Source organism: Cervus elaphus, chromosome 19 (genome assembly GCF_910594005.1).
Source record: "Cervus elaphus chromosome 19, mCerEla1.1, whole genome shotgun sequence".
Lineage (NCBI taxonomy): Eukaryota > Metazoa > Chordata > Mammalia > Artiodactyla > Cervidae > Cervus > Cervus elaphus.
The window spans coordinates 60,913,076-60,926,437 of NC_057833.1; the positions used below are offsets into that span (position 1 = coordinate 60,913,076).

The window sequence follows — 13,362 nt, forward strand, 5'->3', positions numbered from 1 at the left end:
CAGGCCCCTTGCATTGGGGGTATGGAGTCTTAGCCATAGGACCACCAGGGAAGTCCCTAGAGTTTAATTCTTATAACACCTCTTTGAGGTAATGCTCTTTTTTTTTTTTTTTTTTTTAATTTTTTTATTAGTTGGAGGCTAATTACTTCACAACATTTCAGTGGGTCTTGTCATACATTGATATGAATCAGCCATAGATTTACACTTATTCCCCATCCCGATCCCCCCTCCCATCTCCCTCTCCACCCGCTCTTTTTGATTCTAAAGCTAAGGAAAAGCTATGACTTAGATGAATAGAGTGACATGCTCAAGGAACCCAAAAAATGTAGCAGTGAGAAAATATAGATCAAGTTTCTCGGCTACAAGACAAAATCTCTTTCCACTGCCCAATTGTGTTGGAACTATATGAACAGGAAGAAGTTTACTATATATTCTAAAATCCTATGACTGTAGGTTAAGCTCCATTCTACTTCTTAGGGGTACTCTATAAATGATGGTTCTTACTATGATGATAGGGTACATCTTCAAACTAGCATTTGCCTCAGGAAAAACCATTGGCTACTGAGGAATGTACATAGAGCTTTATTTTTCCAGGAACCTTGCTTGATCCTTTAAGACACTTTTCTATTTTCCTTCTTACTGTCACTGCCATCCACTTAAAATTCAGTTCTTTTTTTTTCTGTACTATTTCCTGTCCATATTCAGTACCACCACCACCACCCCTGCCAAACCCGGGGGAATTCGACCAGAACTTGAGTTTTCTTCAGTTATTTTCTAATTCCTTTATTTCTGTTGCTATAATTTGACAAACAATTTCAGCTATTTTTCATCAAATCAGAATTTCTTCTCTCCCTAAGTGACCTCATCAGGCATGGTGACCACATTCATGCCTGACACATCATGCAAATGCTACACTCGGCAGACCATGACTTTATAAAGGAAAAAGTGCAAGAAATGTGGTAATACAGTTTAATGTTAGGCTTTGAGGAGCTAAGAAATATTTCCAAAGTTACTGTTTTTTATTCCAGGCACAGGAAAACAGTGACAGTCGATGTTACTCTGCTTTTTCACACTGGCCTCTATTGTTTGAAGCAGTAATTGTGGTCTTCTACTTCTTTTCCAGATTCCGTTGGAGGAGGCGGTTGCTGGTGATCTCGGCCCCTAATGATGAAGACTGGGCCTATTCACAGCAGCTCTCTGCCCTCAGTGGTCAGGCATGCAATTTTGGTGAGTGGGAAGCCTCGTCATCACTGCTTTCCCATACCACCCTCTTCCTGGTCTAAAATGGAACACAGAAGCTTAGGTCATCCAAATATTCCCCAGCCCAGACTGTAGATTCCCAGACACTTACTCAGTTATATTGAGGATAAAGTTGCTTTCAGACTGGAATCTTAGTCAACTGGGGTCTGTTTTTCTTTTTTCTTTTTTTAGTATTCTGCCCTCTCAGGTTTTTTATTGAAATGTTTGAAAATATCTGCTGCTTTACTTACAGTGATCTGTATTATGTGTCTTCTTGTTTGTTTTTTAAAAATTTGTCTCAAGATAATAAAACTCAGATATCATCAATTACTTAGGTAATAATTAGGTATCAACACTGAGTACTTTTCCATAGATTTAAGTATTTTTTGTAAGACAGCAATGGCTTTGAGAATTAATGAATGAATTAAACCCCACTGTACTATATTACCAGTCCCTTTGAAAGGATTTTGATCTCTAACTAAGCACCGGGAAGACAGCAAAATTTGTTAAACAGTGCCTTATGCTTTAAGATAAGTAGGTCAAAGAGAAATACTGTTTATTATTACTATCATTATTTGCAGTGAATTGCTCAGTGTTTTGAAAACTAATGTATGCCTTCTTTACCAAACATTATTATCCTAGTGGTCAGAAAGGGCTAATACTATTCTGAATATGTACATATAGAAAGGAAATGCATAATACATAGAACATTATTAGTAAGTTAAATGTTGAACCAGAGAGATAGTGGTAATTTCAAAAGTTGGAATCACTACAAAAATTTTATTTAAGATACACCTCTGCAGAGGAAGAATTTTTGAGAGTCAGTGGAGGGGTGGAAAGCAGCTAGTGGCCACAGATTTAAAACTTCATAATTGGAACATAGATGAATCCACATTATTTTGATATTTCTATGAGGAAGAAGAATCATTTATTAGTTATAAAACTGTGTTTGATTTATAAAAGGGAAGGGTGGTCATATAGGTTTTGTAAAACATTAACAGAGTCTGGGTCCTTGCTATGACCAGGTACCTACAAATAATAAATATATTTCAGTTTTAAGATGTAAAATAATAACTCAAAAAAAAAGGCAGAAAACAAGCTTATAACAGTAAGAATAATTAGAAGATTTGTAAATGTTTATTTATACTCTTATTATCAAGATTAATGCTTTAAAAATGTATATCAATACATGTAAGGAAGATTTGATAGTGCCAGTATTTTTAGGCATAATTTAAATTCTTAATAGCCACCAACAGTGGTGGGTAAGATGGAAGTTCTTAGGGCAGTTAATGACCCTCAATAATATGAATATATAAATAAGATCATGGCTTGCTAATTTTCTAAAGACATCTTTGCAGCAGCTATTAGCTGATGTTTCATTTTGAATTGCTACACAGAGTCTAAGTCAGACTCTTTTGTAGTAGATAGGAAATGTGAACAAGTCATGTTTTAAAGGGATAATTAAATTCATGATCATCCCTTTTGAAAACATGACTTAACATGCAAAACAGAAATGCTTCACTTCTCTGGGAGAAGAGTAAATCCCATAAAATTTTTTTGGAATAACATTTTGCCTGGATTTCAGTTCTTCTTTAAAAGAGCCGTTCATGGTGGCTTTTAGTTTTCTCTCCTGGACAATCAACACTGTCAACATTCATATTTATTATTAATAGTTCCAAATTACTACTGTGACTAGGCTCGGATTTTGTCCAACACCATGAAATCTAAATAGGATGACTCCATAGCCCCCTTGCCTTCCTATGTTCTTTCTCCTGAATCTTTTCATAAGGGCTTCATCTTCAAAAGAATTCCAGCAAGCTACCAAGGCGTGACCTTCTTTCCTTTCCTGAAACTTTAGCTGAGGATGGGTGGGAAGCAAGCTGTGCCTCCCTCAGTGCTACCCCTTTGAGTCTTCTAAAAAAGTGATAAAACCCCGCCCACTGAGCAGACAAACTTTCATTTGAGGAAGCCAGAACAATTTCTTCAACAATCACATTGGCTCGCTCTGTGGTCTTTTCTTTGAGAGGAAAATTAAATTATCCATGTAAGCTGTTATAACATCAGCCGTGACTTTTTTCCAGAACACTGATCAGCTTAGATCATCTTAGATATTTTAAAGTTCCAATGGCTTCATTTTTGTTTTGTTATTTAATAGAGTGAGAATCACAGTTTAAGAGCAAATTCTTTGTCAATCCGCAAAAACAAAACTAAACCACATTTGACTTTGCTGTTAATCCTAAAATCTGCAATTAGTCTCTTTTCAAGATTTTATAAATGTTTAAATGCATTTTTATGGAAAAAAATTTTAAATGACTTATTTTACCTAATCAGGTTATGTTTTGTATTCTTTTTAAACTTAGAGATTTTAATTGTCAGATATTCAGTCTTTGGAAGCAAAAGACTTACTACAGATTCTGTGACTTATTTTTTTCTCTCAGGTCTGCGCCACATAACGGTTCTGAAGCTTTTAGGTGTTGGAGAGGAAGTAGGGGGCGTTTTAGAACTGTTCCCGATTAATGGTAAAGTTTTGTTACTTTAAAAGAGTATATTCTACTGATAAGTTCAGTGGGGTTATATTAATTCATATGTAAGCAGTGGATTTACCCTCAGTTGAAGAAAGGTCACTAAATCCTCCCTCCTGGTGTGTGCCCCATGCATGTGTGTGTGTGTGTGCGTGTGTGTATGGATGTGAGAATTTATGTATACATAGAATGTGTGTAGAAGAATGGGAAGGGGAGCATAAGCACTCATGTTGTTTTTATTAAAAAACCATTCACAATTGACAGCAAAGATATTCATTTAATAGAAACATGTAATTCTTTTTTGTCTGCGTGGGCCTTTATTGGCTTACAAAGCATTTTCACCTATGTTATCTCATTTAATTCTTGTGGTAGTATTATAAGGCACGAGAAATGGAATATTTCCTGCCATATCAGTGAACAAGGGATGTCAGAGTTGATCTTGATGTGGCAGTTGCTCTTGCCAGGATTAAATAAAGGAACTAGTTTTATATTTTATAACACTCCTGTAAGGAGACGTGTGACTCAAAACGTGATCCATGATGTAGAACAGCAGGAACATTTCATTGCTAGTAGAAAGACCAGCAAAGTTCCTAAATTGGATTTTTGAACTGTAGAGAACAAACCCTTGGGTCCTTTCTCTGTTCTCACAGTGATTTCTTCTCACTTGATGCTTTCCTGAGTATTGCCTCTTTAATCCACTAACAACTTTTCTAATCCTATTCTAGGGAGCTCTGTTGTGGAGCGAGAAGACATACCAGCCCATCTGGTGAAAGACATACGCAACTACTTTCAAGTGAGCCCAGAGTATTTCTCCATGCTTCTAGTTGGAAAAGATGGAAATGTGAAATCCTGGTATCCTTCCCCAATGTGGTCCATGGTGATTGTATACGATTTAATTGATTCGATGCAACTCCGGAGACAGGAAATGGCCATTCAGCAGTCACTGGGGATGCGCTGCCCAGAAGATGAGTATGCAGGCTATGGTTACCATAGTTACCATCAAGGATACCAGGATGGTTACCAGGATGACTACCGTCATCATGAGAGTTACCACCATGGATATCCTTACTGAACAGAAATATGTAACCTTAGCCCCAGCCAGTTTCCCCTGCAACTGTTAAAGTCACATGTGGCCAGCTACATAAAGGAGAGTTCTTCCACACTGCCTGCACTCCCTACCTTTTTCTTTCAGTGTTCTTCCAAGATTAAATAAATAGCAATATTTTGCCTACTCATAAGTTGTCAAGAGACCTTAAATCATAAAGATGTTCAAAAGAATTACTTTTTAAAAAGTATTAATTGGTAAGTGAAAACTAGGATTGTTAAAGATCACAGCACAGATGTTTTCAAATAAACATCTGAACAGATGGAACAGACAGAGTAGATAGCATCTTAACCCTTTTTGAAATGTCAGTCTAAAAATGATTAAGATGGCTTTGCTTTATACTGTGAGTTTCTTTCCTGAAGCTTGATACCAGAGGAGTCCAGTGATATTGACTTCTAAAGCCAGGGCAAGTACCAAACTCCACTTTGTTACCATAGCTACTACCTGCCCTGTTTCTCTTATCTTTAGTGTCAGGGGAAAGAATACCCTCAATCACCTCCAGAACTGGCTGTGCAGCTAAAGGTGACACTTTCAGAGTTCCATCAGGTACCATGGAATTCCCAGCAAGGGAAACCTTGACTCTTCACACTTGACTTCCTGGGCATGTTTGCTAATAGGCCCATTACACACTGGCACCTTGTAAAATAAAATTACAAAGGAGATTATTTCCAAGCATTCCTTTTTTCTTCAAAGGAAAGTGTTCCTAAATTACAGTGGATAAAATTATAACTGGAGTGCAAAATATAATCCTTGTCTTTGAAATAGAGCATTTATTTTCACATATGGCATATAAACTAAATATTCTCCCTTCTTCCCTCCCTCTTTCCCCTCCTTCCTTCTATATTATTTTACTTTTTACCAGCAAACAATGACCAAGTAATATGTATGAGCTTGCCCGAAGGCAGGCAGTCAGAGTTCCTGTATTTTAGCATCCTGACAGTGCCAGCCTCTGTCAGTAATGGGGATGCTTATTTTTTTTTGTCACTGTTATTAAAATTGATTTTCCAAATAATCTTCATTATTGGTTATTGGCTCTAATGAGCCCAGATATTAATAACTGCATTGAAGTCACATGTGAATGCTACTAGCATTTAACTTATTTGTGCCTATTTGCACAAATTTGTCTTTTACTTCATCTGAACTTTCTTACAATCACAGTAAAAGTGGAATTTCTACCTCAAATGAACTTGAAGGATTACTTGTTTTGCCCCTTATTCTCCATAAAGACCATTCATTCTTACCTGTTTTATAGGTAACTAAAGTTCAGAAAGTACAAGTGACTTCAGAGCATACTTTACTTATTGTATAAATTATGCTTCCAGTTCACCCCTCCTCCCATGGTGGGGATCTTTCCTCTTCTTTGCTAGAACAGTCTATACCAGCTGCTTGAGGAGGGCAGGTGCAAGAACCAGGCTGATGTGCATTGCTCTTAAATTGTTGGCAGGGTGAAGCACAGCTTAAAATTGCCATGGATTTCTTTATTATTGCCTCTGAAATTACACAGGGGCAATATCTAAGTAAGGAGCCCAAATTGTCTCAATTTCAGGAAATACAATAATGAAGGAGTTTCATCTCCCAAGGAAACTAATTAGATAGGAATAATAAACATTTTCTTATAGAATAATTTTGTTAAGGTTCTAGCTCCTGCACCCAAAGAAAGAGAACACTTTTTCATAACATGAGGTTACTTTTTCAAGCATTCTTCTGGTTTCACTGGCACTGAGATGGTCTTTAGCAATGCAATGAAATGGTTCTTCGCTTTGATGAGTGGGTGGAGAAGTCATGGGTAATCATTTAGGGGACTGTAGAATAAAGAAGCCACAGCTCAACAAAGGGACACATTCGGAGGAAGATGCTATTAGTAAATGTCCTCAAATCCTAGAATCTGGAAAAAAGCAGAGTAAATCTTAGCAAATGGGAGGACTGAAGAATAAGGTAACCTGAATCTGTTTTCTAGGGCTATAGATCTGGTAGTTGGAAGTCTGAGTATTGTTGTTGTCGTTGTTGTTTTATAAAAACATTTCCTTCCCCAAACAGCAACAACAAAAAAGGTTAAATACAAATAAATTCTAATTTTTGAGAAAGACTATGGAATTATGATATTTCTAAAGAAAAGCACCCAACTGAGTTAGGGAAATCTGAAAGACTGAAAAGAACACTGCCTCACCCAAGTTGCCATAATTCCCTTCCATGAAATTCCAAGAACTGTTTTTCATCAGAGAAGTACCAGGGTTCTAAAAGTGAAATGAAAGGATTAGTCACCCAGTCGTGTCTGACTCTTTGTGATCCCATGGCCTGCAGACTGCCAGGCTCTTCTGTGCGTGGAATTCTTCAGGCAAGAATACTGAAGTGGGTAGCCATGCCCTTCTGCAGGGGATCTTCCCAATCCAGGGGTTGAACCCATTTCTCTCACATTGGAGGCAGATTCTTTACTGTCTGAGTCACAAGGGAAGCCCTGGGCTCTAAGGTGAATATTAATTCAGCAGAGAGATTCATCCCCTGCCACAGAGGCTGGTGGCCCAGACACAGCAGAGTCGGTGGAGCCCGCTGGTCTCATCCTCTAGATTACAGTTGATAATGAAGCGCACACCTTCTCAAATCCTGAAACCTTGAGCATAAAAATAGCTCAGGGCCAGGGTGAACGATGGCCTTGGCCAACCCTGATGGGTAATCTCAGTACTTAGCTGTGTATGGAGATTCCAAAAAAAGAGAAGCCTCTTGAAAAGAACCTCTGTCCATATCTGTGCCATCACTAATTCCCTTTTGCCTACTGAGGAACCCTTTCTGCTCTGTGGCTGCTCTGTGGTTTGGGGTGTGCAGATAGAGGGTGTGGTCAGTGCATACTCTTAACTTCCAACCCAGGTAAAATGCTAACTCCTTTCTTCAGTCCTCTCAGGGTTGGAGCAAAGCTCCCAGTGTGAGATTTCCCCCTTAGTTTTGTATATGTTACTGAGAGGTTGTTGTTGAACAATAAGACGCTGGGATTCTTGGCCTCCGGAGGAGACGAATTCAATCCGGGGCCAGAGATGAGGCTGGATCACTCAGAGCTTTTGTGTAACAAAGTTTTATTAAAATATAAAGGAGATAGAGAAAGCTTCTGACATAGGCATCAGAAGGGGGCAGAAAGAGTACCCCCCTGCTAGTCTTCAGCTGGATGTTATATAGTCACTAGCAGTCTGTTAATGAAAAGAAAGGAATGTCTTAAAACTCAGAATGGCACTAGATAATTCATCTCAGGCCATAAAACGATTGACTTGAATCTTGTAGAAGGACAGATTACCAAACAAATAGTTTTGTTTACATAGATTAGGGGAACAATATCTGAGTATAACATACGGGTTTGTCAAGTAGGTTCTGAGCCATTTGGCAGAACCAACTTGAAGACAGAGTCTGGGATAAATGCATAGTACATTAACATAGCTTAAGACAAACATTTTCATAAGAAAAATGTATTGGTTAACTCAAGGTTTGAGAATAGTTAGCTTCAGGTAAAACCAGGTGTCATGACAACACAGCATTTTAAGAGAAACCTCCTTTTAAATTTGTATAGAGAAGGAAAAAAATATCGCTAGTTTGTTTCCTCCTGCCACTTAAGAGAGATAAAAATGTCTGACATGTGCAGGCTATTTCCTCCATTTGGAGACCCCTGGCTTTCCTGCCTGTTACCCTCTCATTACTAGCTACTAAGAATTCAAGAATCAAAGTTGGGGTGGTGTTTCTTCTGGTCTCAGCCTGTTGATAGTGATGCTATCAGCTAGAAATGCCCGGGGCACTCACCTGGGCCTGCATATCTGAGGCCGCCCCGAGAGACATTTTCCAATAGGAGCCAATGTTGTGAACTGACCTTTGTGGTTTGTATCATGATCACAAAACACACCTCAGCAACAGCTGTGTTAACGAAAAGCTAATCAATAGTTATCTAAGAAAGAAACAGAAGTTTCTCTTTGAGCAACCTGAGGATTATAATCTGGGAGATGGTCTTTCAGAAAGCTCTGAGGTCTGTTCCACCCATCAGAGATCAAAGTAGGGATATGTGAGTTCTTGAGACAGATGGTTTTGTGTCATTTGACAGCTTACAGATCAACACGTACAGAGCGAGTAGCAGGTCATGGGTCATAGTAGCCCCTGATGGTGTTAAGAAGGAAGGTTATCTTCTAGGGAGGCCTGATTAATCCAGACACATGCACAGTACACCCTACAGGAGGTGGGGTGGGGTGAGGAGGCCCAAATAGACAAAGAAAGATTTTATGTTGAAATTTTTCTCATCTTGCCATAAATTGTGAATTTTATTTCATCAACCATAAGGTAACTTTGTAAGAAAAATAGCTTTATTACTCACAGGTCCTGGAGGATATATACACAGCAAAGCTGGAGGGAGAGCAAAGACCTGGGGTTCTGCCTGTATTGGGGTTGAGGTGAGGTTTGTGAGTTACTCTTTAATGGTGAATTTAAAACATAGGAGTGGGGGTCAGTTATGTAGATGACCCAGGAGTCTCCAATAGGGGAACATCATGGGGTTGCTGGATCTTTAGGTAGTTGTGTAACTGGCAACATGCTTATTCGAGATGAATTCTTTGAAAATGGATGCCTTGATGATCAAAAATTTAATGTTAAGCATTTACATTACAATCAAAAAAGCTGTCAGGCACTTACATTAAAAGTGATGAGAGGCAAAGGGCCAGTTTTAACAGAATTCGATAGGTGCTTCAAAAAGGCCATTGGACTTGGGACAACTACTGGTCTTTGCCCTGACCTGTTACTTTCCCTCGGACTTAGTTTCTCATCTCCAAGTAAGATAGGCTTTTAGGTAATAGAATGCAAAGTTCAGAGATTTCCTATCATTCAATCAATGTTAAATTCTCAGAGAACCCAGACTTCATAATTCAGAATCCAGTTCTAAGTTGTTATGGGAATGGGGAAGGTATTAAGCAACTTCACTGCATTCTTCCCAGCACAGTGCACTGCTGTGGCCAAGATTCAAAGGGGTTGTCACCTCTAACACACAGGCATCCTCATCAATGCCTTCAGGCTTGAGCTTCCAAGGAATTTGGGCTGGCAAGGACTGTGAGCTTCCTGAACATTTAAGGAGTCCCTTCAACAGGCATATGCTTGTTCTTCAACACAAATTTCCCAATTTGAGGACCACGTGCATCACCTGAAGCTTGGAAAACTAGGCAGCCCTTGGATAGACTCCAGAGTTCTTAACTATTAATGCTTCCTTCTAGAAAGCAAAAGAATGGTCCTCCATCCTCAATCCATGGGTTAATACATATGCCAAGGAGGCTGCTTGTGAAGTGGTGGGGTGATTTTAAACGTTCAAAACTGACTTTGGGCAAAATTTTCTTTGGCTTTTCTCCTCCACCATAAGCATTCCTTTCCTCTCTCCTGGCCCTTTTCTCCTTCCCCCTTCTCTCATGAACCATTCTGGCTTTCATGAACAGATGGCTACAACTGATTAGGTGTAACTGACAGGCTAAGTTCCACCCTTTCCAAGGACATCTACAACACCGGGGAAGTTCGTTGGAGATAGGCAGTAGGGAAAAGCTTGGCAAGCCATTTCTGAAAGACTGCTATTCTCTGTAAGCAAGCCTCACTTTTCTTCCTAAAAATGTTGGAGAAAGAGTAAATTCATCCTGCAGATTTCACTGTTATTCTGTTTGCTTTCTTTAGTCCTCTTTTCTAGCTTTGGCTTGCTTCTTGCTGTGAGCACTCTTCAGACAGCCATATTAGAACAAGGTAGGCAGTGTGCTCAGTCACTCAGTTGTGTCCAACTCTTTGTGACCCCATGGACTGTAGCCCTCAAAGCTGCTCTGTCCATAGAATTTTTCAGACAAGAATACTGGAGTAGGTTACCATTTCCTACTCCAGGGGATCTTTCAGATTCAGGGATCAAACCTATGTTTCTTTCATCTCCTGTTCTGGCAGGTGGATTCTTTACTACTAGCACCACCTAAGTAGGCAGAGGCAAAAATATACCCAAATTTGACAAGACTTGATCAAGAATAGCTGAAAGCCTTGATGTATAAAAATAACCATCTAGACATTCCAGTTCTTAATCCGAGATACTATTTCGAGGTTATGCTCAAGTTACATGATGAATCTAACATTTATTATATTTACGGTGTTTTCTATGTATTCTGCTAGAAACCAGGAATACAGAACTGAAGGACATCTCTCAGTACAGATTAGTAGAGAACATCTATGTACACAGTCAATCATAAGACAGTATATAGAAGTATAGAGTCAATGATGGGGGGAGAGGTGTGAGGAAAGGACCAGGGAGAGAAAAGTGATGACACTTCTTCAGTTAGTTCTTCAATCTTTTGGAGGCTATAATTATTCCATTGCTCTTCCTGCCAGGTTCCACATGATTTGAACAAGTACCTCATATTGACTTCATTGTCACCATGGTCAATGGCTTTTGGATACTCACAGTGCAGGCACTTATACTTCTGGGAACTTCTTACCTCTCCCAGACTTAAGAAGTTGTCTGGCTGTTCATGGAAAGATGGTGGCACTAATATTAATTCATTCATAAACACTACCCCATCCCTGAAATAAACCAAAATGAACAATAAGTATGAATTTATTGCCGGGAGCCAACACACAAGATCCTACCCATGACAAGGTCATGAGGGAGAAAAGCTAACAGACAGGGCGGATCAGGTTTTCAGGGATTCCGAAAAGCTGCCCCCGGCGCTCACCTTAAAGATGATATCTGTCTTTCTGATGCTTGCTTCAATAGATTACTCCCTAATTTCTGTGACACAGGCAGAAGGCCTTCCCCAATCTCTTCCCAAATAAGAATCAATTTAGAACTTTAATCAATAAGTTTCCCGGGTGGTGGTATTTTATGAGATTATCCAGGGTGAAAGGAGTTTTAATTTAAACTCCTTTACTGGTATTTTAGTTTGTTTGGCAAATGCATTTATGCCCTTGGTACTAATATACATGACTGCTCATAATACCCTAATCATAAAACAGCATAAAGAACCTGATCATATAAAGGCCCTAATAGACATAGAGCCGTTTTAGGGGGTGAAGAAGTCCTATTAGAAAACATAAGAAAAATTATTCTAAAGGTGGTTATTGGGTTAACATTTGCTTGCTGTGTTTTTGCTCTTAATGTGCTAAGGTTGTGTTATAGAAACCATTGTTAATATAGTTATAGATCTAGAAAAATAAGAGCTTAGCCCTAGTGTGGTAACAATGAAACAGTTGTTAATTATTAGCCAGGAGTGCTAGGCAGGGGCTGCCTCACCAAAGTCACAGAGTCAGTGTGGGGTAAACTTCATAGATAAACTCAACTGACAACTTCTGCAGAAGGATTAATTTTTGTATTAACAAGGATATACTTCTACTCTGTACTGTTGCCCTATGAGACTGCTACCTTTCAGTTAAGGTCACCACAGAAATGGAAAATAGGTTTACATTCACCTGACCCGCATAAAATGTTAATGGGCCCCAAGGCCAGAAGATAATGTGCTAAGATTTATTATAGAATTAGAAAGCAGAAAACATCCTGCTCTTCCTAAAAAACAAACTGATGTAATACTAATCCTGTGTAAGCATGAGTAAGCATCTTGTACCTTGGAAACGTTCTGAGTGAGGGTATAAAAACTGTTGTCAAAAAGTAAAACACAGACTTAACCCTATCAAGGCTGGTCTCACGTGTCTTCTCTCGCTGACGCCGTTCATCCTGAGGGTATCCCCTGGATCCTGCCGAGGCTGGACCCCGGCAATTTATATTAGAAGAAAACTTCTTCAAGACTGGAACTAGGGAATAGCTTTGATCTTAAAGCATGAAATTGGAGTGATGTGTGCCTACTTACCATCCCCACCTTAGGGAAACTGAGCACTAGGAAACGCAAGAAATACCTTGTGGTCTATGGCCTAGGCAAGAATCAGCTGTGGCTGAGAGGCCAAAGATAAGTGACATGCTATGTCCTGCCTTTCCTCTAACTTCCTAATTGGAAAAAGGAGCTTTGGAGATACGGGTGTAGATATGGAAGATGGAGTTAGTTTACAGCTAGACTAGAAAAACTCTCTTTTATCTCTGGGGACATTATGGTGTCTTTTTTTTTTGACTCTTGGCCAAGTTAAGGGCAGTGAGATTTACGATGCTGTTTTAAGTTTGAATCTACCCTGGGAATCCCCAGGGTTAATTTCTTTAATGATGGGTTTCCAACTGGCCTAATAGATTATGCAAACCTGATTGCATGACTAGAGAGGCATAAAAATTCTGGGAAGTTCTACTTTGAGCTCTCCTGAAGTCAGGATCCCTTCCATAAATCATGGTAGCTCCAGCTGGAGACAGTGCCATCTTGGTGTAATAAGGACGCTGAGAGTTTAGGCATGGGTTATCTCTTGAAATCCCAATGTCTACACTCTCCTTGCTGCACCTGCATCTTTGCCTTACACAAAGTCTTACGTGAGTGTGCTCTCTGGAATCTGGTGAGTCCTTTCAAATACACGAACATGGGAAATCTTTGTAGC

General features: G+C 39.3%; 1 protein-coding gene across 1 annotated transcript in view; it reads left to right on the plus strand.

Annotated features, from left to right (window-relative positions):
- Window positions 1-4,996, plus strand: part of CCDC80 (coiled-coil domain containing 80) — a 33,094-nt gene extending 28,098 nt beyond the window's left edge. The window contains exons 6-8 of the mRNA XM_043875508.1: window positions 1,124-1,227; window positions 3,678-3,758; window positions 4,487-4,996. Of these exons, the coding sequence (XP_043731443.1) occupies window positions 1,124-1,227; window positions 3,678-3,758; window positions 4,487-4,833 (532 nt within the window). The 3' untranslated portion in view covers window positions 4,834-4,996. The remainder of the gene's footprint in view (window positions 1-1,123; window positions 1,228-3,677; window positions 3,759-4,486) is intronic.
- The last annotated feature ends 8,366 nt before the right edge of the window (window positions 4,997-13,362 follow it).